Source organism: Leptosomus discolor, chromosome 14 (assembly GCF_034619465.1).
Source record: "Leptosomus discolor isolate bLepDis1 chromosome 14, bLepDis1.hap2, whole genome shotgun sequence".
NCBI classification, from domain to species: Eukaryota; Metazoa; Chordata; class Aves; order Leptosomiformes; family Leptosomidae; genus Leptosomus; species Leptosomus discolor.
In genome coordinates this window covers 3,305,733-3,327,893 of record NC_141404.1, presented here as the reverse complement: position 1 = coordinate 3,327,893, position 22,161 = coordinate 3,305,733, and the positions used below count along the sequence as shown (strand labels likewise).

General features: G+C 58.8%; 2 protein-coding genes across 3 annotated transcripts in view; both read left to right on the top strand.

The window, feature by feature from the left end:
- Positions 1-4,625, top strand: part of MYO15A (myosin XVA) — a gene marked incomplete at its 5' end in the record, with an annotated part of 32,511 nt that extends 27,886 nt beyond the window's left edge. The window contains 14 exons of the mRNA XM_086473248.1: positions 75-141; positions 305-377; positions 613-686; positions 790-872; positions 1,094-1,224; positions 1,367-1,461; positions 1,858-1,935; positions 2,191-2,287; positions 2,373-2,533; positions 2,644-2,777; positions 2,871-3,004; positions 3,878-4,011; positions 4,274-4,414; positions 4,524-4,625. Of these exons, the coding sequence (XP_086329374.1) occupies positions 75-141; positions 305-377; positions 613-686; positions 790-872; positions 1,094-1,224; positions 1,367-1,461; positions 1,858-1,935; positions 2,191-2,287; positions 2,373-2,533; positions 2,644-2,777; positions 2,871-3,004; positions 3,878-4,011; positions 4,274-4,414; positions 4,524-4,625 (1,504 nt within the window). The remainder of the gene's footprint in view (positions 1-74; positions 142-304; positions 378-612; positions 687-789; positions 873-1,093; positions 1,225-1,366; positions 1,462-1,857; positions 1,936-2,190; positions 2,288-2,372; positions 2,534-2,643; positions 2,778-2,870; positions 3,005-3,877; positions 4,012-4,273; positions 4,415-4,523) is intronic.
- Positions 4,626-6,227: 1,602 nt separating this feature from the next.
- On the top strand, positions 6,228-21,610 carry ALKBH5 (alkB homolog 5, RNA demethylase). 2 transcript variants are annotated; one of them, XM_086472930.1, is made up of 4 exons: positions 6,228-6,955; positions 13,583-13,663; positions 17,995-18,150; positions 19,854-21,610. In XM_086472930.1, exons 1-4 carry the CDS (start codon positions 6,228-6,230, stop codon positions 20,035-20,037), a joined length of 1,149 nt encoding a protein of 382 aa, XP_086329056.1. In that variant the 3' UTR covers positions 20,038-21,610. The 2 variants fall into 2 exon arrangements, with proteins under 2 accessions (XP_086329056.1, XP_086329057.1); XM_086472931.1 differs by lacking the exon at positions 13,583-13,663 and having other exon boundaries at positions 6,260-6,955.
- The last annotated feature ends 551 nt before the right edge of the window (positions 21,611-22,161 follow it).

Below are 22,161 nucleotides of genomic sequence, written 5' to 3'. Positions count from 1 at the left end.
GTGCCCGGCGGTGGGATGGGGACACCGCGCGGCGGGGACGCCCGTGCCCACCCGTTCCCTCATCCCTCTCCCAGGGCCTCCTGCGGGACGAAGGCCAAGAAGGACGTGCCTGATGTGCTGGAGATGCTGACGTTCACCAAGGTACGGGGAGGCGGGGTGCCTCGGGGTGACGCTGCCTTCCCGTCACCTGTGGGTCCCCCCGAGGTCCTGGTGTGCTCAGGAGCACCTCGAACGCCATCCCAACCCCCCCCCCCCAGCCCATCCCTCTGGCTGCTCCCGGGAGCTGACCCTCTCCCCCTTCCAGATCCCCATCCAGGAGTCGCTCATCGAATTCGTTGACGGTGGCATCAGCAAAATGGCCGCTGAGGCTTTCCAAGGTAGGTGTGGGGGCACGGGCGCCCTGTCCCCCTGCCCCACGGCCACCCCCAGCCCCACGCTTGGAGGAGGGTGGGGGCAGCACCAGGGTGGGCAGATGGGGTGGCCCGGGGTGGGGTTTAGCTCCTCTGGTCCCATTGCCCTGCGGTGCCCAGGATATTGCCTGCACCCAGGGGAACGTGTCCCCAGGGAAGGGACGGGGTGAGCTGCGTCATCGTGCGGCTTTGTCGTCCCCAGCCGTGATGAAATTCATGGGCGACCACCCTCTGAGGGGGCAGACGGAGCTGGATGCCATCTGCACCATCCTCAAGGTAAATCTCCCGCTGGGGCCGTGAGTCCTGGGGGGCGGCCGGGGCAGGAGGGTGACAGCTGGGGACGTCCCCAGCCGCAGAGCGAGCCGTGCCTGTCCCCCAGCTGTGCGCGGAGCACGAGGTCCTGCGGGACGAGGTGTACTGCCAGATCGTCAAGCAGGTCACCAACAACACCAGCTCCAAGCCGTGAGTCGTGTCGCCCACCCCAGCTGGGACAGCAGAGGCTGGCACTGGGGACACTGGTGTCCCTGGCTGGGCTGAACCGCCCCGATGGTGGTGGGGGGGGAGACCTGAGGACCCCATCTTCGCAGCGGGCTGCGCTGCTCCCTGGGGTGATGGGTGCTGTTGCAGCCACCACGGGCACCTTTGTCCTCCCCGGGGGGCTCAGCCCTGGCTCTTCCCGGCAGGGACAGCTGCCTGAAAGGCTGGAGGCTGCTCTACATCCTCGCCGCCTACTACAAGTGCTCCGAGGTGCTCCGGCCCTTCCTCCTGGCCTTCCTGCAGGATGCCAGCAGGCACCCGGAGCTGCCTTTCCAAGGTAGGGGCTCTGCACACCCCGGGGTGCCGGGCACACAGCGGGGAAAGGCGCCCAGGGGTTGTCACGGGGCTCTGGAGATGCTTTAGCGGAGCCAACACTACGGCTCAGCCCCGTCCTTCACCCCGGTCCCCGTCCCCACCAGGCATCGCCAAAGCCTGCGAGCAAAACCTACGGAAAACGCTGCAGTTCGGCGGCCGCAGCCTCTTCCCCAGCAGCACGGAGCTCAGGGCCATGGTGGTGAGGCTGGGTGCTCACGGGTGACCGTGGGGGACAGGGCAGGGTTGGTGCCAGCTTCAGATCCCTCCCTAAGAGGTTCTGGATCCCTGCATGAGCTGGGGATTGTCCCCCTTGAATGCTGCCCTGGAGCTGAGCTGGTGGCCCCTTGCTGGCACGGGGAGCACAGTCCTTTTTGGGGTTTGCTCACCGCTTTGGGGGTGTTCTGAGCTTCCAGGGGTCCCCAGTGGGGCCACAGCTCTGTGCACGTGGGACAGAGGGTATGATGGCTCACCCGGGAAGGATGGGCAAGATAGAGGTTGATCCCCATGGGATGGTCAGCTTAGGGATTCGGGGTGTCCTTTGGGGTCTTGCTGTGCGAAGGGCCCCCCTGCTCCCCGCATGTCCCCCCCTACGCAGGCTGGACGCAGCGCCAAGCGCCAGCTCTTCCTCCTGCCCGGTGGCATAGAGAGGCACCTCAAGATCAAGACGTGCTCGGTGAGTCAGAGGGGGCAAGAGGCTCGGTGCACCCCAGTGACACCCCCTCCCCCAGTTGTGGGCACCCCAAGAGTGCGGATTCACGGGGGCTGCACCCCTCAGCCGTCCCCGAGCTGGGGGACTTTGTTCTCTGGGAAAGGAAGATCCCTTCCCTGGGAGTTGCATGGGATGAGCCCCAGCGCAGGACCTGTTGGTGGCTCTGAGCACGGCGAGGGGACGCGGCAGCACCCCATCTGCCTGTCCCCGTGCCCCCAGGTGGCTCTGGATGTGATCGAGGAGCTGTGCTCCGAGATGGGGCTGCAGCACCCGGAGGCTTTCGAGGAGTACATCCTCTTCGTGGTGACCGAAAGAGGTGAGGGGCTGGGGACGGGAACGGCCATGCCACCAGCAGGTGCCACGCATGGTGGCCGTGCTCAGGCTCCCCCGGGGTGGCACAGGGCAGAGCGTGCGGCCGCTGACCCGCCGGGAATACGTCCTGGATGTGGCGGCCGAGACGGAGCGCCGGGACGCCAGCTACACCTTCTGGTGCCGCCGCGTGGTCTGGAGCCAGCCCCTCAAGTTCGACAACGAGCTCTACGTCACCGTCCACTACAACCAGGTCGGGCCACCCCGCCAGGCTCCCCCCGGGGCCACCTCCGTGTCATCCCCCTCTGAGCATCCCCCATCCCTGAGCCCTGTCCCTGCGCTCTGTGTCCCCGTCCCCCTCAGGTGCTCCCCGACTACCTCAAGGGACTGTTCACCGTCCTGCCGCCTGCCAGGCCAGGAGAGCAGCACTTCCCGCACGTGGCCAAGCTGGCCGCCCTCCAGCACCGAGCCAAGGACCGCCACCACCTCCCCACCACGTATGGCTGCAGGGGGGGGGGTCCAGGGATCATGTCCCCATGGGGTGTGGGACCCGCTGGCCAGCGCTGGCCCTGATCTCCGGCTCCCTGCAGGCGGGAGATGCAGGACTACGTCCCCCCGCAGCTTTTCCGTCTGCTCAAGGCCCAATCCTGGCTCCAGATGGTGACCCAGCACATGCAGCAAGCCCAGGCGCTCAGCGCCCACCAGGCCAGGGCACAGTTCCTGGGTGAGCGGGCGCGGGATGGGGATGGGGATGGGGATGGGGATGCGATGCTGCCAGGGATGTGATGCTATTGAGGATGCAGTGCTGCTAGAGATGCAAGGCTGCTGGGGATGCGGTGCTGCCAGGGGTGCAATGCTGCTGGGGATGCAGTGCTGATCGTGTCCTCCTGATGAGGATACAGTGCTAATGAGGATGCGGTGCTGCTGGGGATGCGATGCTGCTGGGGATGCGATGCTGCTGGGGGTGCGATGCTGCTGGGGATGCGATGCTGCTGGGGGTGCGATGCTGCTGGGGTTGATGCTGCTGGGGTTGATGCTGCTGGGGATGCGATGCTGCTGGGGATGCGATGCTGTTGGGGATGCGATGCTGCTGGGGATGCAATGCTGCTGGGGATGCGATGCTGCTGGGGATGCGATGCTTCTGGGGATGCGATGCTGCTGGGGATGCGATGCTGCTGGGGATGCGATGCTAATGAAGACAAAATGCTGCCCGGGATGCAACACTGCTGGGTGGCTCCTCCATGGGGAGCATGGGACAGGCAGCCCTCGGCCCTGCGTGGCGCCTGGGGTGCTGCGGGGCCAGCAGGATGCTGCACGCAGAGGGCAGGACCGCGGTGGCAGGCCGGGGCAGGGCAGGCTGCCCCCCAGGTCCCACATTCGGCCACCCATTTTCCCAGCAGACTGCAACAGGGCGCCTTGGCTGCTCCTGGGTCCAATCCTGCTCCTGGTCCAGAGCCTCGGGGAGGCTCTGGGAGCTGACCCAGCTCCAGCCAGGCGCGAGGGACTGTTGGTGGAGCCCCTGTGGGTGCGAGCCACCCCGGGGTCCGGGCAGGAGGGGGTGGCAGGAGGCGCTGAGCCCCTGTCCTCTGCCCCGCAGGGCTGCTGAGCGCCTACCCCATGTTCGGCTCGTCCTTCTTCTACATCCAGAGCTGCAGCAACAACGCCATCGTTTCGCCCTGCATCCTGGCCGTCAACCAGAACGGCCTCAACTTCCTCAGCAAGGAGACCCACGTAGGCGGGGGGCTGTGGGGAGGGGGCAGGGGGTCCCTTGGGGAACAGAGCGAGGCGATGTGAAGGCTGAGGGGGGAGTGGGGGGTGACGTCCCTCTCGGCAGGGGACATTGTCCCCGGGTTTGGGGTCAGCAGGCCATGTCTGCCTGCCCGTGCCCACCCTCGGTCCCGCTCCTTGGTGCCCTTGGTGGGGTCTCGGGGGCATGCAGGGGGCATGCGGGCCACCCCCCCTCTCTGTGTGTTTGTGTGTCCTCCCTCAAAAGGAGCCCGTCGCCAAGTTCTCGCTGAAGGAGATCCAGTCGACGCGGACGCAGCGGCCGAGGGCCGGATCGAGCTCCCCTTACGTGGAGATCACGGTGGGCGACCTCCTGGCCCAGGGCATCACCCAGCTGCAGCTGGAGCAGGTAAGGGGGACACTCGGGGTGGCGTCTGTTTCCCACAGCGGTGGCACGGCCACCACCCCACGGCCATGTATCGTGTGTGTCGTGTATGTCCCCCCTCCCAACTCGCCAGGGCCTGGAGCTGTGCCGCGTGGTGGCCGCGCACATGGAGAAGCTGCTGGGCGCCCGGGAGAAGAGGCTGACGCTGCCGCCCAGCGAGATCACCCTGCTCTGAGCCCGCCATGGACCCCCGCCGCTGGGGGCGGGGGGGGTTGGCGACAGAGGATGCATCGATGGTGTCCCCCCCAGCCTGGCCAGTGGCCGCCATCCCTCCATCTTGGGGGACGTTCTCGCCGTTCTTGGTTTATACACGCCTATGAGCCCAGCCCGACTCGGTGTCCATGGTTTTGTGCTGCGCTCGCTGCTGCGGAGGTGGCGGGGGTTGCTGCCCCCCGTGCCTCAGTTTCCCCCATCCCCCTGCCTCAGTTTCCCCGTCCATCAGCTTCCCCCAGCCCCGTGCCTCGGTTTTTCCCCGGTCTCCCCACCGGCAGCCCGGGAGCAGCGGGGTCAGGGGTCGTGCCGGGGCGGGGGGGTTGGTGCCCGCTGCAGGGGTACGGGAGCGCGGCGCCCCCGGCTGTCCCGCTCCCCCCTGCCCGCCAGGGGGCGGTCGCGCCCCGCCGCTGCCGCGCGCCCGCAGGCACTTCGGCGGCCACCCCAACCCCTCACACCACCCCCCCCCCCCCCGCCTCCCCCCTCCGCCTCACTCTCAACAGCCGCCGCCGCGCCCGCTAGGCCCCCGCGCCGCCCGCCCGCCGTCCAATCAGCGGCCGGCTCGAGCCGCTTGCGCCCGCCCCCCGGCCAATCACCGCCGAGCCGGGAGGCGGGGCGGGGGCGTCGCGGCCGCTGCCGGTACCCGTTACAGCGCGAGGCGCAGGCGGAGGTGGCGGCGGCGGCCGGGGCGGGGCGGGGCCGCCGCGTCGCCGTAAGTGCGTCCGAGGGGGGCGGGGCAGGAATGGCGTTTGGGGCGGGGGGGGGGGGGGAGAAGGAGGAGGAGGAGGAGGAGGAGGGGGGCGGGCGGTCGGTCGGTCGGTGGCTGTGGCGGTCGGCAGCGGCGGCGGCGGGGCGCGTGCGCGGCGGGGCGGGGCGGTCGCGGTGGGCGGCCCCCGCGGCGATCCGGGATGTCGGGCTGGCTCCTGGTGACGTAGCGCGCCGCTCGCGCCGCGGGAAGGGCCGCGCGAGACACCCCCCCCCCCCCCCCCGGCCACCACCACCGCCCGGCCCGGCACCCCCCCCCCCCTCCCCCGCACCGCCTCCCCCCCCCCCCCCCCCTTCCCGCACCCCCCGCCATGGGCAGCACCGCGGCGGCGGGAGCGGGCAGGGCGCCGCGCCGCACCGGGGCCGCCGCTGGGCATGTGCCAGGCCCGGCCGCCGCGTGAGCGCCGCCACCGGCACCGGCAGCATTGTCCGTGCCCGCCGCGGGCGAAGCCGTGAGTGTGGCGTCTGCCGGGCCGCCCCCCTTCCCCCCGGGAGGGGCGTCGCGGCGGGAGGAGGGGGGGAGCTGAGAGCCGTGGTGCCCACCGGGAGGCGGGGGGGGGTGGGGGTGGGGGGTGTCCCATCCGGCGGTGGGGGTGTTGGGCAGGCCGGGCTCCCGCGGGCACGGCCCGCCCGGTCGCGGTGCCGGTGGGGTCGGTGTGTCCCGTCCTCACCTCCCCGTTCCTCCGGGGTCTCTCTTCCAGCAGGGCGGCGGGTGCCATGAATAGCAGCTGCGCGTCCCCCGCCGCCGCCCGCCGCCGCCTGCAGCACCGGGATCGATAGAGGCGGGGGCTGCGGACGCACTATGGCCGGCAGCGGCTACACGGACCTGCGGGAGAAGCTCAAGTCCATGATGCCCTACCGGGACGGTCACAAAGGAGGTGGCGGCGGCGGCGGCAGCCTCCCGCGGGAGCCCCCGGAACCCCCTTACGATCGTAAGCGACGGCACCAGGAGGATTCCGGTTCCGAGCCCAGCGACTACGAGGAGCAGAAGGAAGAAGAAGAAGCTCGAAAAGTCAAAAGCGGCATCCGCCAGCTTCGCCTCTTCAGCGCCGAGGAGTGCGCCAAGATCGAAGCTCGGATCGAGGACGTGGTGTCCCGGGCGGAGAAGGGGCTCTACAAGGAGCACACGGTCGATCGGGCGCCGCTACGGAACAAGTATTTTTTTGGGGAAGGCTACACCTACGGGTCTCAACTGCAGAGACGAGGCCCCGGCCAGGAGCGCCTATACCCGCGGGGGGAGGTGGACGCCATCCCCGAGTGGGTGCACGACCTGGTGATCAGGAAGCTGGTGGAGCACCGGGTGATTCCCGAGGGCTTTGTGAACAGTGCCGTCATCAACGACTACCAGCCGGGGGGCTGCATTGTCTCCCACGTGGACCCCATCCATATCTTCGAGAGGCCCATCGTCTCCGTCTCCTTCTTCAGCGACTCGGCGCTCTGCTTTGGGTGTAAATTCCAGTTCAAACCCATCAGGGTCTCGGAGCCCGTTCTCTTCTTGCCCGTGAAGAGAGGAAGCGTCACGGTGCTCAGGTAACTCGCCCGCCTCGCCGAGGCCTCCGCTAACGTGCCGGGGGCTCGGTTGTGTAACGCTGATCACGCGGATGCACACCCCGGCGGTGGCTCGGGCTTGATCTCGCCCGCCTGTGGGCCTGCGAGGTCTCACTGTGGCAGAAGGGGTGAAGGAAGGATCTTGGGGGCGAGGGGGGGCTCCTGCCGCCTTGGTGGGTGGGTGATTGATTTTTTTTTTTGGGAGGGGGTGCCCTCTCCGCAGGCCTCGAGGCCGCGCTCCCGCCGGGACTCGCCACTTGCGGAGCTGAGCTTTGCCTTAGTCCCCGTAAACGGTTAAAATAACACATCGGGACACAAAATGGATCCTCTGCCCGAGAGAGCGGAGCAGCAGCTGGTCGGGACGGGGCTCCTGGGTCTATTCTTAGCTCTCGCGGTGCCTCCCTGACCTGACCTTAAGCGGGGAGAGGAGGTGTGAATGGCCTCGGTCTTCCCAGTCTGTAAACTGGGAAGGCTAAACCCTCCCCTGCCCGATGCCGGTGGGGAGAGCGGAGCGCAGAGCCCCGTGGGACTGTCCCTTGGAAGCGACAAGGAACGACTTTTTCGTGCGTTCTTGCCAGCGGGGGAAGAGCTTTGGAGGTGAAATGACCTGCCCAAGGTCACACAGCCGGCCGGTAGCAAAGCTGGGATTGGCACTGGGAAACGCCTGATTCCTAATCCCCGCTGCCTCCCGGTACGTGCTGGGTGGGCAGAGCAGGCAGGTAAGGGGACAGGCAGGGCGCGCGCAGGCAGGACCTGCCAGGTTTTAGGGAAGGCGGCTCGAAGCCCAACACCGGGACTACCTGCCTCGGGGAGCACTAGTCCCCTGTGTCCCTGAAGGTCAGAGTTCTCCCTGCCAGGAGCAAGGATCGCCCGGACCCTGGCAGCATTACCCGGAGCTACCAACAGTTTGAGATTTTATTTTTCGGACTGGTGAAGGTCCAGGCCGGTTCTCAGGGCTCCCAGGCCGTAACACAATCCCCCGCTTTGGCTTGTAAAGCGATCGCCACAGGGTTCGGGAAGGAATTTCCCCCCCCTCACCCGCCACGTACAGGCGGCCTCGCACCGTTGACTGGTGCATCAATAATAAATGCCGAGATCTGGCGTAGCTTTTATCTCGGAAAAGCTGCACAAACATTAACTAATCCTCGCCGTACCCCCGGCGTTAGGTAACTTCTGCGGATTAGCGAGGGGATGAGGGAGGCTGCGGAGGGAAGCGGCGAGAACGGCGCTGAGGAGGTTGGCTCGTTCTCGGGGGGGGGGGGGGGGATCGGCCGGGGCAGAGGGGGGGTGGGCAGAGGTCAGGGTGGGTTGGTTTTTTTTTTTAATGAAATGAGACTGGGTGGAGGGGGACCCGTCCTGCTGCGTGGCCTTTCACCGCAGAGCAAGCTCCGTCCCTGGGGATGGAGCCGGGTGTGAGGCAGCTGCTCCGTCCCTGACTTCTCTTGGACGCCAGGAGGGAAACTTTCTACCCTAATTTTCCCTCTGGTGATGTGAACCCCTGCGCTGCCTTTCCCCAGCGGGCCTAGAGTAAATAGTTGTTCTTCCTTTCACAGCCAGAGGTGAGTTTTTTTAAGGACAGAGGGAGTTTTTCCTTGCTTAGAAGCACGCTGGCGTTACGCAGGGTCAGTCTGAAGTCTCATAGTCGGAGCCACTAAGAAAACTCGTGGCTTTATGGCTGAAGGAGGATGAGGACTTTGCGGTGCAGGATGGTGGAAGGAGGGAGAGGTGCTTTGCTGACCAGAGAACGATGTTTTCTTGTCCCAGACCCTGGCTTTTCTCCTGAAACTGCCAGGAAGAGGCAGCTGGCTCAGGGCTCCCGGAATTGGAGCGAGGCGTTTCCTAGGCCTGTGTGTTTGGGTTGTTGGCCAGCGTCACCTGGGTGCCGTAATCAGTTTATTCACGTGGCTGAAGCAGTCGTACAAATCAGTGTATCTTTTATATCAATATTTTCTATCAATAGATCATTATTTTCTATTTTGTATCAATATTTTCTGTCAATATACCATACAATCAAGACATCTTTTTCTCCCCAAATAGAAAGGTTTCTTCCTGACCGACCCACCGCAGGTGTTCACTAGCTTAACCCAAGGTTAGATGTTCTGCTTCCAGTAAATAATAGACTTTAAAAAAAAGGGGGATTATTTCAAATTCGGTACAGCAGTTAGCAGATACTTAACACTCACTTAAGAAAGATTCTGCCAAAGTGATTGTTCTGTGATGATACGATCCTGGCTGGGTGCAGGTTCCTCCAGATCTCCTTGTCTCCCCTCTAACCCCAGCAATTTGGGAGGAGCAGGGGGAGGTACAGACCATGGGTAGACTCTCAGCGGCATATCTCCAAAATCTAGCCCTTGGTCATGTTTAAGTCAACTCCCCAAACTTGGCTTTTTCTCCTCTCGGTAAACAGTTGCTGAAGGCAGTTGCCCTGGAGATAGGGAAACGGCGCAGATAGAAATGGCACGCTTGCAATGTCTGTGATTCACATCTTGCTGGGGCAGTGGCTGCTGCTGGCCTGCCGCCTTTCTGGGGAAGCCAGGGTAGCCACATGCGCTTGGTTTTGGTGGAAATCGTGAGGATCTAAAGAGAGCTATTGGATCTCAGAGCTATTGGATCTCAGAGCTATTGGATCTCAGAGCTATTGGATCTCAGAGCTATTGGATCTCAGAGCTATTGGATCTCAGAGCTATTGGATCTCAGAGCTATTGGATCTCTCTTTTTGCCCCCCACATCCTTCTCCTCAGGCTCTCCCCAGAACCACGCCTGCCCTGTGTCTGCTCTCAGCAGCCTGTTCCAAAGCGTCCTCTTGATTTTGTAGCCACCTACCCGGCAGGGAGTTTGCCGAGGGGCTTCCCCCCGTGTCCCTCCCTTGGCTTTATTTGCTTACGATGAAGGAGGCCGTGGTGTTTGCAAACACTGAATCAGCCTCAGACTTGCTGGAAGGTATTCAGACCTCAGCTGACAGGTTAGTGTTTAAAAGGTGGACTGGAGCTTCTCCTGGCTGGGCTGGCCACCTCTGCCAGCAGGACAAAGGCTGAGCCACCCTGTGACACGCTGATGAGCCCTTTGCTGTTCCAGGAAGGCTTTTTATGCTTCTCCTTTTGCATCTGCGGTGAAGATTTGCCCTTGTATGTTTTGACATCTAGAAGAAGGCCTCCTCCAGTCCCCTCTTCTCCTTGCAGCCCCCAGAAGCGGGTGCTCCTGCAGGTTTGTCCTGCTGCCAGCCGGGATTTCAGTCCTGTGGACCATCCGCCGTCTGTTGGGGGCTGCTGGCTGGACCATGTTTGTGGGTTTTCGTTTTTTAACAATAATTTGGTAAGCATCAATCGATGGAAGCGCTGGGGAGGAGATGGAGGAACTTGCCCTTTCGTCTGGGGAACATGTGCTTTGGCAAATGCTTAGGCTGGAGAAAAGGGAGGGAGCTGGGGGCGGGGAGGGGGGGTGCAGAGCCAGCCGGGGCGGGTGGTTGCAGCCGGACCCCTGCCCAGCCGCTGTCGTAGGTAGCAAATCTGAGACCCCAGACAGCTTTTGTTTAACTGCTAGGTGTTGCATCTCAGAACTGGGGTTGGAAAGAGTGCAGTTGCAGTTAGCCAAAGGAATAAATGACGGAAAAGTAACATTTCCCAAGTTTTGAGAGCTTGTACGCCGTACGGGCTTCCCTTCTGCAGCTGGTGAGCGCTTCAGGTTGTCTCCCTGCTGTTTGTAATAGCAGTGGAAACATCGTGATGTTTGTCTCTCCTGTTGTCTCGAGGCGTGCCTGATGGTAGCCTGCTGGTTGGAGTCTCTGAAGGATGAACCTGCTTTCTTCCTAGCTGGAGGAACCTCTCCGCAACCGCCTGGATTAGATGCTTTTCCAGAAAAGTCCGATCCCTCAGAACAGGCCGTTGGTGCAGAGGAAGTTCTGCGTGTGCCAGCGGTGATGAGGCAAATAGATTTGTTCAAGCTCTGCTTGAACTGGTCGATGTCACATCCGTGGTTTGTGGCAGCAGCTTTCCTGAACCACAAGTAAAGCCTCGAGCTGCTGCAACCCTGCGACGGGCTAGTGCGTGAGGTCCCTCTGCCTCTGAGCTGGCCTGGCTGTCGTCAGCCCCTGGAAATAGTTTCTCGTTAGAGACTCTGCAAAACTTCAGGGCCTCCTTTCTGGTGATGTTTGTGCAAAAAAAAAAAAAAATCTGCTTTCGTCTCCGTGTGAATCAGTGATGTTGCGGCTCGGCAGCAGCTCTTCTGGGCTGAAAAAGAGACTCGGGGAGGAGTTGGGGGTGTAAGATCTGGCAGGTGAGTTAGGAGCTGGGGTGTTAGTTGGGGGAACGTGTGGATAGCATCTGCACCTCCCTGTGTTCTTCTGGAAAGCGCTCTAGGCTGGGGACGTCACGCTCAGGTCTTCCGTGGGCAGCAATTTAGGGTTTTCCTTAATGAATTACCTCTTACTTCATGCTTTGGGTTTGTTCTCTGGGCAAGAAATCTCTGGGTGGACCCTCGATATCGTTAGAGGTGTTTTGTGCCAGCGTCTGCCCCTTCATCTGTCATCGGGATGCGACAAGGCCGGGTAGTGGGTGACAAGTTCATGCTGGCATGAAGCGGAATGAGCGTGACACGACCCCAAATAGCCTTTTTCTTCCATTTTTTTCTGCCTGGCGCCTGTGCAAACCCCTTTGCAGAAGGGCCGTGCGGAGAGACACCATCGCTGTATGCGATACGGTGCAGGCTGAGTTTTCCCACACCAGCGGACCAGTGGGTCCCCATGCAGGGGGGTACCGGTGCCGTTGCTTTGGGGCTGCCCACGTGCCTCTGGGACCACGAGCTCTGCCTGGCACCGCTCTGAGAGCGAGCTGCAAAGTGGGTTCCTGCCTGGGGAGCGAGAACGAGTGGTCAGGCTGACGTCCCGTGGTGGAGAGCGCGGGTCTGGGAGCAGAGCTTTTCCTGACACTCAGGGTGTCGCTGAGGATGCGCCGAGTTCGGTGTTTAAAGCGGGTGATATTAATGAATTCGCTGGAGCTTGACGCAGAGATTCCTGGAACGTAGTAGAGCGTCGTCATAAGCCCCTTCACGTAACGCTGCCTGGTTCTGCGGTGTCCTGGAGGACGGGAGGGATGGCCATCACCCCCTGGTTTAACCGATGGGGGTTTAGACTCTTAACGCTGTTCTCAAAGCAGTAAATCCATCTCTGAGGTGTGCGTTTCTCGGTGAGTGGGTGGGTTATCTAACCAGATAAAGGAAACCTCGTCCCGTCCCCAGAGAAGACCTGGCTGTGCGTGAGCTGCTCTCTGCTCTGAGCCTCCTGAATAACCCGCAGGCCGGTGACCCAGGCCGTGCCCCTGGAAGGCCGGCTGTCAGCACCTTCGTGGTGAAGCCTCGCGGGGAAAGCGGGCTTGGTGATTTCTGCTAAACCAGCGTGGGGGTGTGCTAGCCTTGTGTGGCGTGAGCAGCCTTCGCCCAAGTCCCTTCAAAGGCATTCCTGTCCTTGCCAGCCGCTTCGGGGGGCTCTGAAGGTGTTTCAACTTCTCTTTTCCCCAAACTGGGCTCTAGAAGGCTCTTCTGTGAACAGACACTCTCCGAGCAGCAGGTAGAGGGCAGGCCCACCTCTCACACCGGCTCATTAGCACTCAAGTGAGGGAGGAGATACGCTGGCAAGGGTGGTTCGTGCGTCGGAGCGGGCGTGATGGCCGCTCTCCACGGGCTCGCTGCGATCTCCCGTGCTGCGCTGGGCCCCGGGAATTGTGCTAAACAGCAGAAGCAGCCACAAGAAAAACCCTCCTGTGTGTTGTGGGTGGCTGGGGCCCTCGTTGGCCGTGGTTTTCCTCCAGCCCGCTAGAAAGGCGCGGTGGGCGAAGTCATCTCGTGCAGCAAAACGCTCTCCTGCCGAGAACGGCTGCTCCGTGGTGACGTAGCTGCTGGAGCCTGGCGTCATTTCGCCCCGTGAGCCCTGTGGTAGGGAGGTTTCGGGAGCACAGCTTGGTTGGCAGGTCTGTGCGTTGGGTTGGGGTTGGGCTGTGCTGGGGGGCAGGGGGGTGATGTTGGTGCCGTGGCTGAGGTGGGTAGCGGGGAGGGCGAGGGTGCTGGGATGGCAGCGTCTGGGCCCACGTGAGGGAGGTGACACGCTCGGCTCTTGCCATCGCTGCGTCCCCTCCTCGGCTGATGAGCCTTCTCATCGACTCCGGTTTGTGTCTGGGTGTGCTGCACACCTCAGCTATGGGAGATGGTTTTTCTCTGGGACGTGTGTGAGATGATGCTTTGGAGCAATGTGCTGTTGGTTTTTTTTTCCTACGTTGTTCTCTAATCTCTTGAGAAAGGAATTGGCTGAATTTATGCTCTATAAACTCATTTTCTACATGTCTTTTTTCACAACGTCGTGGCAGGTGGCAGTTTCCTCTGGTGTATCCTAAAAAATGGAGTCAAAAAAAAGCCCCCAAAACCCCGATTGTCCTCATTCTCTCCTGAAGTTTCTTCCCCCCTCTAAGTTGAGCTCCTGTGTGCCTGGGGAATGGTGTTTAGAGGAGGAATTCCCGGTGGAAGTTAGGAAATGACTGGCCAAACTGAGTTGTGGAGGCTGGCAACTGCTTTCTGCTTCTGCCTGTCATCTTTCTCACAGTGGCTTTTTGTTTTTGTTGTCAGTGGATATGCAGCTGATGAAATTACACACTGTATTCGACCACAGGACATCAAGGAGAGGAGAGCTGTCATCATCCTCCGAAAGTAAGTGTTGAAGCCCTCCGGACAGTAAGATAAACTTGAATGTGGTGTTGGGATATTTCCTAAGGTGCTTTTAAAGGAACACTTTAAAACTGCTTTACTTGTTCATTTGCTGGCTTGATCTTACGTCTTGATTAGGTGTCGCTCTGACGCTCGCTTGTGTCTTGCCGTACCCATCGCTGGGCCGGTGGAAGGAGAGGGAACTTGTTCCTGCAGAGTTAATCGCAGCTTGGCTCCCTGCAGCAGTATTTCATTGTCATGCCTGGGTTTGCAAGCCTTGTTTGTGTCCAAACACCTGGCTCTCATTGGCTGCCTAACTCCAAACAGCTAGGATTTCAAACTCTCGTGTTTGGGGCTATGTATTCAGGTGTCTGATGATCTGATACCACATGTGTGAGTTACCTGGCCGGTCCTTTGAAGCTGATGCTGCTGATGAAAAATCTCCTGTAAAGCAGATCGTTTTCTCGGTAGCATGGCTTTCATTTCCTGGGGAGAGGGAGGAAGATGCTGGCTTGGAAGGAAAATGGGTGCAGTGAATTTAGCGATCGCTTTACAGAGCTTGTCCTTCGAGTCGGTGTTGGGAAGCCGAGCTCTGGAAGCTGTTTTAGAAGCACGCTTCTTGTTTGAGAAGATATGCTGTCTTGATGGCATTTCATCAACCGGTGCTTGTTGCTAAAGCTCTTAAGAAAATGGAGAAAAAAATAAACCAACCCCTCCCCAAAGTCCCTCAGTATAACCTTTTTTCGTGCCTAGAAACGTCCTCGCTCATCAGTTTCTTCTAGGAGACCAAAAAATGTGACTGCCACACGTTGACCCGTGTTGCTTGTGCCTTAGAAGGTGTTAGCAGTAATTCTGCTGTCGAGAAGCCTTTTTGCAAGTGAAAACACGCGACTTGAGTCCTGTAAACCCAGCCCGAAGCGTGGGCATCGGTGGCAGGGCTGCAGTGGTGGCCTGGGCTGGCACAAGGCTAGCAGGCAAGCGGTCTCGATTCAGATTCGTTGAGCTTTCGGACGGCTTAGTGGGTTTCAAAACAAGTCTGGCAACGTTGTGACGATATGGCACAAAGCCAGCGGAGTGGAGTTGGACATCTGGTTAGAGAGACCCACGAAATGAAGGCAGGAAAAACAGCAGCCCTGAGGCGTTAGCCAGACAAAATCAGCACAGACCCAGGGAGGCAGGAGGAGATGTGGCAGGTGATAGAGTGGGGTGAAAGATGGGTTAGAACCAAACCACCCAATAGCTGGTGGCTGCCCTGTGAGGTTTAAGGCGAGAGGGCTGCGATAAAGAGCGAAAAGGCTGTTGTGTTCACGTCACTGGTTACTGCAGCCTTCAAAAAGCAGTGTGAGTGCTGATGAGCACCAGTGGAAGGCACCTCCAAATCCTGTAGCTGCTTTAGTTGGCCTTTGGGCTAGAGAAGCTGCCTGTCCTAGGCTGTGGAGCCGTTCCCTACAAAAGACAGACTCGGCTAAATAAACTAAAGCTGCCCAAACTGGCGCAGGTATCTAACATACTTGTTTAAACTGGCTCTACCTCTTGCTTTTGCCAGCCTCTGTGAGCTGAGGGTGTTCAGTGATTTCAGTCTAGCCTGACTGTCCTCCAAGTGCAACCGGGCAAGCGCCTCGCTGGCTGAGATGTACCCTGGCACGTCGCTGCTCAACAGCCAACGCCTGTGAGCTCCTCGCAGAGCCGTGTTGTCTGCGTTTGCTCAGCTTCCTTCTGTAGCCCTGCATCCTTCTGTCTACCCTTGCTTTTAGGGGCCTGATTTTGCTCAGCATTAGAGCAGAAGCCTCTCTGCCCAGTCATCCTCAGGCAGCCACGGGCCGGCTTGACTGGCAGGCTGAACGAAACCACAACAAGGATTTTTCTCGTGAGCAAAGTGGAAACCCCTCCCCCCCGGTAATTATTTCGGTGTAATCTCCGTAGAGCTTAGCAGCCCTGGTGAATACACGGCAATTGCCTGTTTGCCAAAGGGTGCGCTCTGCTGCCAAATAGAGCTTATTAATTGCTCGCTTATCCCTTGCGACGGCGGCCGTCTCCTCGCCGAGCCCCGCGTGCGTGCGCGCGCGCAGCGGGGCCGCGGTGACCTTTGCTGCGGCATCCCCCGCGGCGTGGATCGCTGCAGCAAATGCCGTGCCTTGGTGTCCCGGATCACGCGACTGGGCGCAGGCTGACCTGGTGTGTTATGCAAGCAGGAAAAGGGCTGCTTCCGCGGGTAGCCGGCTGGCTCGGGAGCAGCCAGCGGCCTCGTAAAACGCCTCTTCCTCCTCTTCGTGGTAACGATCGGCCCCGAGCGCTTTCCAGTGGGATCAGATCAGCTGGGTCACGCAGCAGTATCAACTTTGCAGCGGCTGGGAGCTGGGAGGCTTGGCTCTGAACGGGCTGCCAGAGCCTGCCGGGCCCCAGACGTTCGAGCCTGGCTCTGCTCTTGCCTCGGCTCCGAGCGCGTGGTTCTAGAGGCGGCTTCTGGTGGCGGCGACGGGAGGACAAAGCTGCGTGGGCTGGAGAAGCGGCTGGGTTTCGCGGGCTGCTCGAGAGCGGTGGGGTTAGCGAGTGGGTCACCCACGCTTCGGTGCTGTAGCGCGATGGTATTTACAGTGTTTCCTGCGCGTCGGAGCGCAGGGCTGCGGCGAGGTTTGGAAGGGCTTTGAGCAAGAGGCTGGGGGGGGAGGAATGACGCTCTCAGTTGCATGAGGTGCTGAAGGAGGTAGGGGATAAAAATGAGGCTGTTGGAGCGGGTCTTGAAAGTCTTTTAGGGGGCTGGTGCTGCCGTTCGCAAGCACTTTGTAAGCTGTTACATCGGGGAGTTATTCTGTTTGCCTTGAACTTTGGTGGGTAATTTGCTCTCTGTTTTAGCAGAGCCTCTCCTCCTACCTGCTCCTGCAGCTCATCCCGTCGTTGCTCTGTGGACAGAGACAGCGTGGCTGCTGTTCCCTTGCAGTGTATTTGGCGGTTTGTTTGTTTTAATTGCAAGCCTATAGTTGCTGTTGTATTTGAGAGGTATTTAACCACCTAACATGTCCAGAGCAGGATCCTCGCTGCCGTTGGTGTTCTAGCTGGACTGGGTCCAGTCCTGGGGCTGAGAACAGCTCAGGGTGATGGTGTTGTGGACTAGCAACGGCTCCAGCCTGGCAGCTGCCTGCGGAAGTGTTCCTTGTTTCTGGCATGCTGGCTGGACTTGGGCTGCCGTGCCCAGCTTCTCGCGTGCCAGCCTGGCATCGCCCTGGTTAACTGAAGAGGCTCTCCCCGATGGCGGAGGAGAGGTAACAAGGACGTGCCTCCTGACAGGAGTTTAGGTTGGGATTCTCTTGTGGAAACCTCCCTCAGGAGCTAAAGTTCAGCACTGTAGAGCGAGTAGTGATTCTCCCCTTTCTTTCACGCAGACCCCTTCTGTATTCACCCCTAATCCCAAGGAGGGAGGCAGGCCGCAGAAACAATATCAGGGTGCCTTTCCTTCTGGAATCCAAGGATCCTCCTGAGACGGGCAGCTCTGGAGCACCAGCACCACCTTTTAGTGTGTTTTGCCCATTCTTGTGGCTTCAGTCTGTGTTTTGAAATAGATTTTAGCAGAGCTTGTAAGTTGAGCCTGGTAACTGCGCTGTGCTTGGAGACAGTGATAGCGCTGTGATAAGACGCTGTGCTGTCGAGTTTTCGTTCCTGCTGCTCAGCCTGCTGCCTCCTTCCACGGGTGCGTGGCTACAGCCTGTAGTTCTGCTCCGAGATGGGCTGTGCTTATGCTCCGGTACGGCTTGAGCGTGTGCTGCGCTGGCTGGAAGGGATGTGGTGCAGCTTCTGCTGGCTAGACCTTCTCCTGACTCCTACTTCAACTCTTTAAACCTCTTAGTCAAGCTGAGAAACCCCTGACCCGGCGAGATCTTGAGACAGTAGGGAGTTTCCAGATAAAAGCGGTTATTACTCTTGTAGGTGATGATGAATTTCGCAGGGCATCTCCCAGGTGGCTTAACTGGAGCTGCGAGTTATTGACGAGTCACTGTGATTTCACAGGATTTCACAGGGGCTCCAGTGCCTCTGCTCTGTCTCCTGTAACTGGGATTGCAGCGAGCCCAGCACCATTTGCATTCGCCTCGTGACTACGCGTGTCCCTGAGCTCCTTCCTTCCCTCTAACCGAGGCAGCAAAGGTTAAAGCTGAAGCTGCAAGTACCAGAAAGCTGCAGCTCGTTCCGCTGTGGAGCGTAATAGTCCTGACCCCCTTCCTGAGCTGCGTGGCTGGGATTGAGGGTTCTGCTTCAGCACATCTAGGACAAACATCTGCTGCAGCGCGCTAGCGGTTCTGTAGAAACTCCTTGCAAATTCTCTTCTCTTTAAATATTTGCAGAACAAGACTAGATGCACCTCGATTGGAAACAAAATCCCTGAGTAGCTCTGTGTTGCCACCAGGTTATAACTCTGACCGTCTATCAGGAAGCAACCGGGACCAGATCCTGAAACCAAAGCGGTCCCATCGCAAAGCGGATCCAGATGCTGCTCACAGGTAGGATGATCTCGCCCCAGAGCAATGTTTTGGGTGGTATCTCTAGGTCACTCTGTGTGTCTGAGGTTCCTGGCCTCTGACAAGAGAGACTGAACAGCACACTTAAAAACATCCTAGTTTGCACCTCCCGGGTGCTTTCTGCGGTGCACAGATCTGTTTTATCAGTACGAGGTTCTTTGTGTGTTCCTCCTAGGATTGCGGAGGCTGAGCTCTGGCTGTAAGCAGCTTACCTTGTTTATCCTGTGAGTGGCATAATGAAGAAGCAATAGATTTGGCTGGGTCTTGATAATGCAGTCATTCAGAACAATAGTTTCCCTGCAGCTAATTATTTTTGACCTCTATTGCCAAGCAACCTGTGCAGCTGCGTTAAACTATATTATGAAAGCAGTCTTGGGAGAGAATGTGAGGTTTTGCTATCTGGGAAAGGTGAAGGCCTTCTTGGGAAGCTTCTCAGACCTGTTTTAGTTCCAGAGCTGCCTGTGTATGTTTTTGTGTGTGTAAGCAGACGGTGTGAATACGTAAGCCTGACCTTCAGGGGAGCTCCTTGTCGAGGTTTCGGACAGCTTGAGCCAGCCTCCTCCAAAACACCCCCGTGCTCTGTAGGAGCGTACTGATAGCCATGAGTGATAGCCGGTCTGCTGGCTGTCGTGCGATATTCCAAACCTTCCTGAGGGTTCTCTGCACATCGGGTAAAAACCAAAACGTTGGCTTGGTCCCGGGGCTTGGCTGCTGTGCGGTCCCAGCCCGTGTTTCAACCTGTCCTGGAGGGAGGAGGGCGGGGGTGGCTTGTTTATGAGCGGTGTTCAGTCACCTGGACACGGACTGACTGGGAAGGTAGATCGAGAAGAGAAGCCAGCCTGCCAACGAAGGCTTACCTCTGAGCACGCACTGGGCCGGTGTATGATTCGAGAGGCGATCATGCAGGGCAGATCTGGAGATCCGTGAGAGCTGGTTTTCGGCCTGATGGGACTTTATTGGAGGAGGAGGGAGGGCTTGCACAGACCCCCGCAGCAGATGGGTGTCACAAACATGTTTTTCCTCTTCCTTTTGGCCTCAAAGACTCCAGTATAACGTAGGTAAACAGGACAGATACCAGCTAGAGGTATCTCCTGGAGGAACTCAGCAGTTCCCACCTAGGATAAAACGAGTGCTCTGTGCAGCCCACCGGCTCCGTCCTACTGCAGAGCGATCGCAGGTGAGAGCAGGGGCAGCTTTGCAGAAATAACAGTTGCACTGTGCTAATGTTTGAGAGGACAAGGGAGGTGGGAGCTGTGGTTTGATCCTCCACCACAAGCACCCCAGCAGCTTAAAAAGGAGCTCAGCTCTGTGCTGCGAGTTCTGCCGTAGGAGAGACAGACGCCTCTGCCCAAGGGGTGTTTCTTGGGGCCACAAGCTGCACTTAAAAAAGAGGTGACCGGGCTGATTGGAAGCGTTCCTGGTGGAGGTAGAGACCAAAACTTGCCCTGGGAAGGGGAAAGACTTGCTGCGCCGTCAAAAGCAAAGTTCTCTGCGTCCCCGTGGGAGGTGCAGCTTGGTGATCTCTTTCTGCTCTGCTGAGTGCCCAGTACCGGGCAAACGACGTGGAAACACTCAATCATGTCACTCAAAGTATGCAAAACTGCAGGTAGTGTCTGCAGAAGGAATGTCTAAATCCTGTTGTGGGTGTGCTCCCACTGTCTCTTTCTCTCTCTCTCTCTCCCTAGGCCACGGATTCTCGAAATGGATAAGGAGGAGAACAGGCGCTCAGTCCTTTTACCAAAACATAGGAGACGGAGCAACTTCAGCTCCGAGAACTATTGGCGAAGGTCTTACGAGTACACGGAGGACTGTGACGAGGAAGAGGAGGACGGCAGCCCAGCCAGGAAAGTTAAAATGAGGCGACACTGAGGATTGCACTTTCCAGGCTCACGGAGCTGATGAGATTGGCCTCCAGTCTGTGAAAACTTTCTCCTCCCTCTGGCTATCTTCCATCTAGCTTCAGTTTTGGTTTTTCCTTTCAGGCTGAAGAGTAAACAGGAAGGATCTAGCGATTTGTTTTTATGAATGGAGGAATGCTGAGACGTACGTAAGGATGGAACATGTCCAGTGCACATGGTGTCCTGAGTCATGGGTCAAACGGGCATCTCTCCCTTAGGAAGCAGATAAAGTTATGCCAGGCTGTCTGTTGGGATTTCTTTTGAAAACACCAAAAAGTTTAACTGTTTCATTGCGCAAGATTGAAGAATTGTATTTCTGTTGGTTTTTTTTTTTTTTTTTTTTTTTTTTTGCTTTAACTTTCTTCCTTTCCAAATGTTCTAAATATGATGTTTGACCCCAGGAGCTGAAACTCTCTGTGGTGGCCTCGTATTCCTCGCTTCACCAAAGGGCTCCTTGGTCTGCTCTTAACGTAGTTTTTGTTGGGTTTGTTTTAAGGGTGCCCTGCAGTAACTGGAAGTTTGAAGCTTTGCAGACCCTCTTACTGCGATAGGTTTTTGAAGGGTTTAGGACATTTTTGTTGCACTTTAGTACCAGTTTTCAATGCCGCAGGTTTCCTTTCCGGTCCCTTTTGCCAAGCCACCGTGGGCTCGCCGCCTTGCGTCCCTGTGTTGCCCTCTCAGAGAAGAATGTACTTGAGCTCTGGTTTCTCAGTGCTGGTCTGACCAGCGGTATATTTTGGTTAAGGAGGAAGGAAACGTGGCTGGCTTCACCGAGGTTGGCCCAGCACTGACCCGAGGTCCATATTGGAGCCCCGGGGCTGCTGAGTGAGCGACTGCGCGGAGCCCGGGCCGCTCCCCAGAGCTGGAGGTAGCAAAGAGGAGCAGGACGGATGCTGGGAGGATGCTTGGCTCGGGAACCCCCGGGAAGAGCTGTTCTCCGCTGCCTGGGGGACTGTCTGTCGGCCCCCCTGCCCCTTTTAGGTGGAGAGACTCGAGACAGCACAGCGTCCCATCCCGAGGGACCGGCTGCACGCTGTCGGAGCAGGAACAGAGCCGGGTGGCTCGGCTGCGGTCCGTCCCCTCCGAGGCTGGCTCTGGGAGCGGGGACACTGCGAGAGTCTGTCCGGTTTGGCCCCAGTTCAGTTGCCCACCTCCTCCTGGCTTATTCCTGCCTGTATTCCTGGGGTAGGGAGTTTTCTGGTGGCTACAGAAAACGCAAAGAATTGGGCATTCGGCCCCGCAGAGTTAGTGTGAGAAAGTCTGCCGCCTTCCTCCTCTCCTCCCACCCGGTTTGCGTTAGCCCAGACCGAAGCCTCGGTGTTTTCAAAGTTTGGGGCCCAACACCATATTTAGAATCGTGCTTTTAAGAAACTTCCTCCAATTGATTCTTTGAACCCAAGTGTTGGCAGTTGTAAGGAGTAGTCTTATTTTTAAATTTTTACTGCTTTGCCCTCCCTCAAATTGTAGTTTTTCTTAGTGTTGTGTCCCCCACACACTTCATGGTCTGCACGCTTGGCAATAAAAAGATGTAATATATTTTGAAACCCGTTTGCTGCTGTCTTGAGGGGCTCCCAGTCAAAAAAAAAAACCCCAAACCCAGGCGTTGTTCCCCGGAGCGCCGTCCCTTGGCGATCGAACACCTTTGCTGACATCTGGGTCTCGGTGTCCTTTTCCTTCCCCGTTGACTCCTGCAGCTCCTGCCTCTCTGTTGTTGGGGTTACTGCTCAGGCTGGATCTAGCGGTGACATTAGTGTAGGGGAAATTACCATCACCTTCAGCACGGCACTGGTGGGCCGGGGGGGTCGTAGGTGAGGTCCCCAGTGCCTGTCTCTGATTCTCTTGATCTGATTGCTTTCCTGGTGAGAGCCCCCATTGGCTCAGTGCGGAGGTACAGGCGCAGCCTCACGGCCAGCCTTCGAAGGAACGTGTCTTGTCTGCTTGGAGATCTGAAAGTTCATGCTTGTGCTCCTTCTGAAACCTTTAAGAAGCCTTTTTCAGACCACGCTTAGCATTTGAAGCAGTGTTCCTCCCAGCTTTCTGCAGAGAATCCGGGCCAGCTCTTGGCTTAAAAACAAAAAAAACCAAACACCACCCT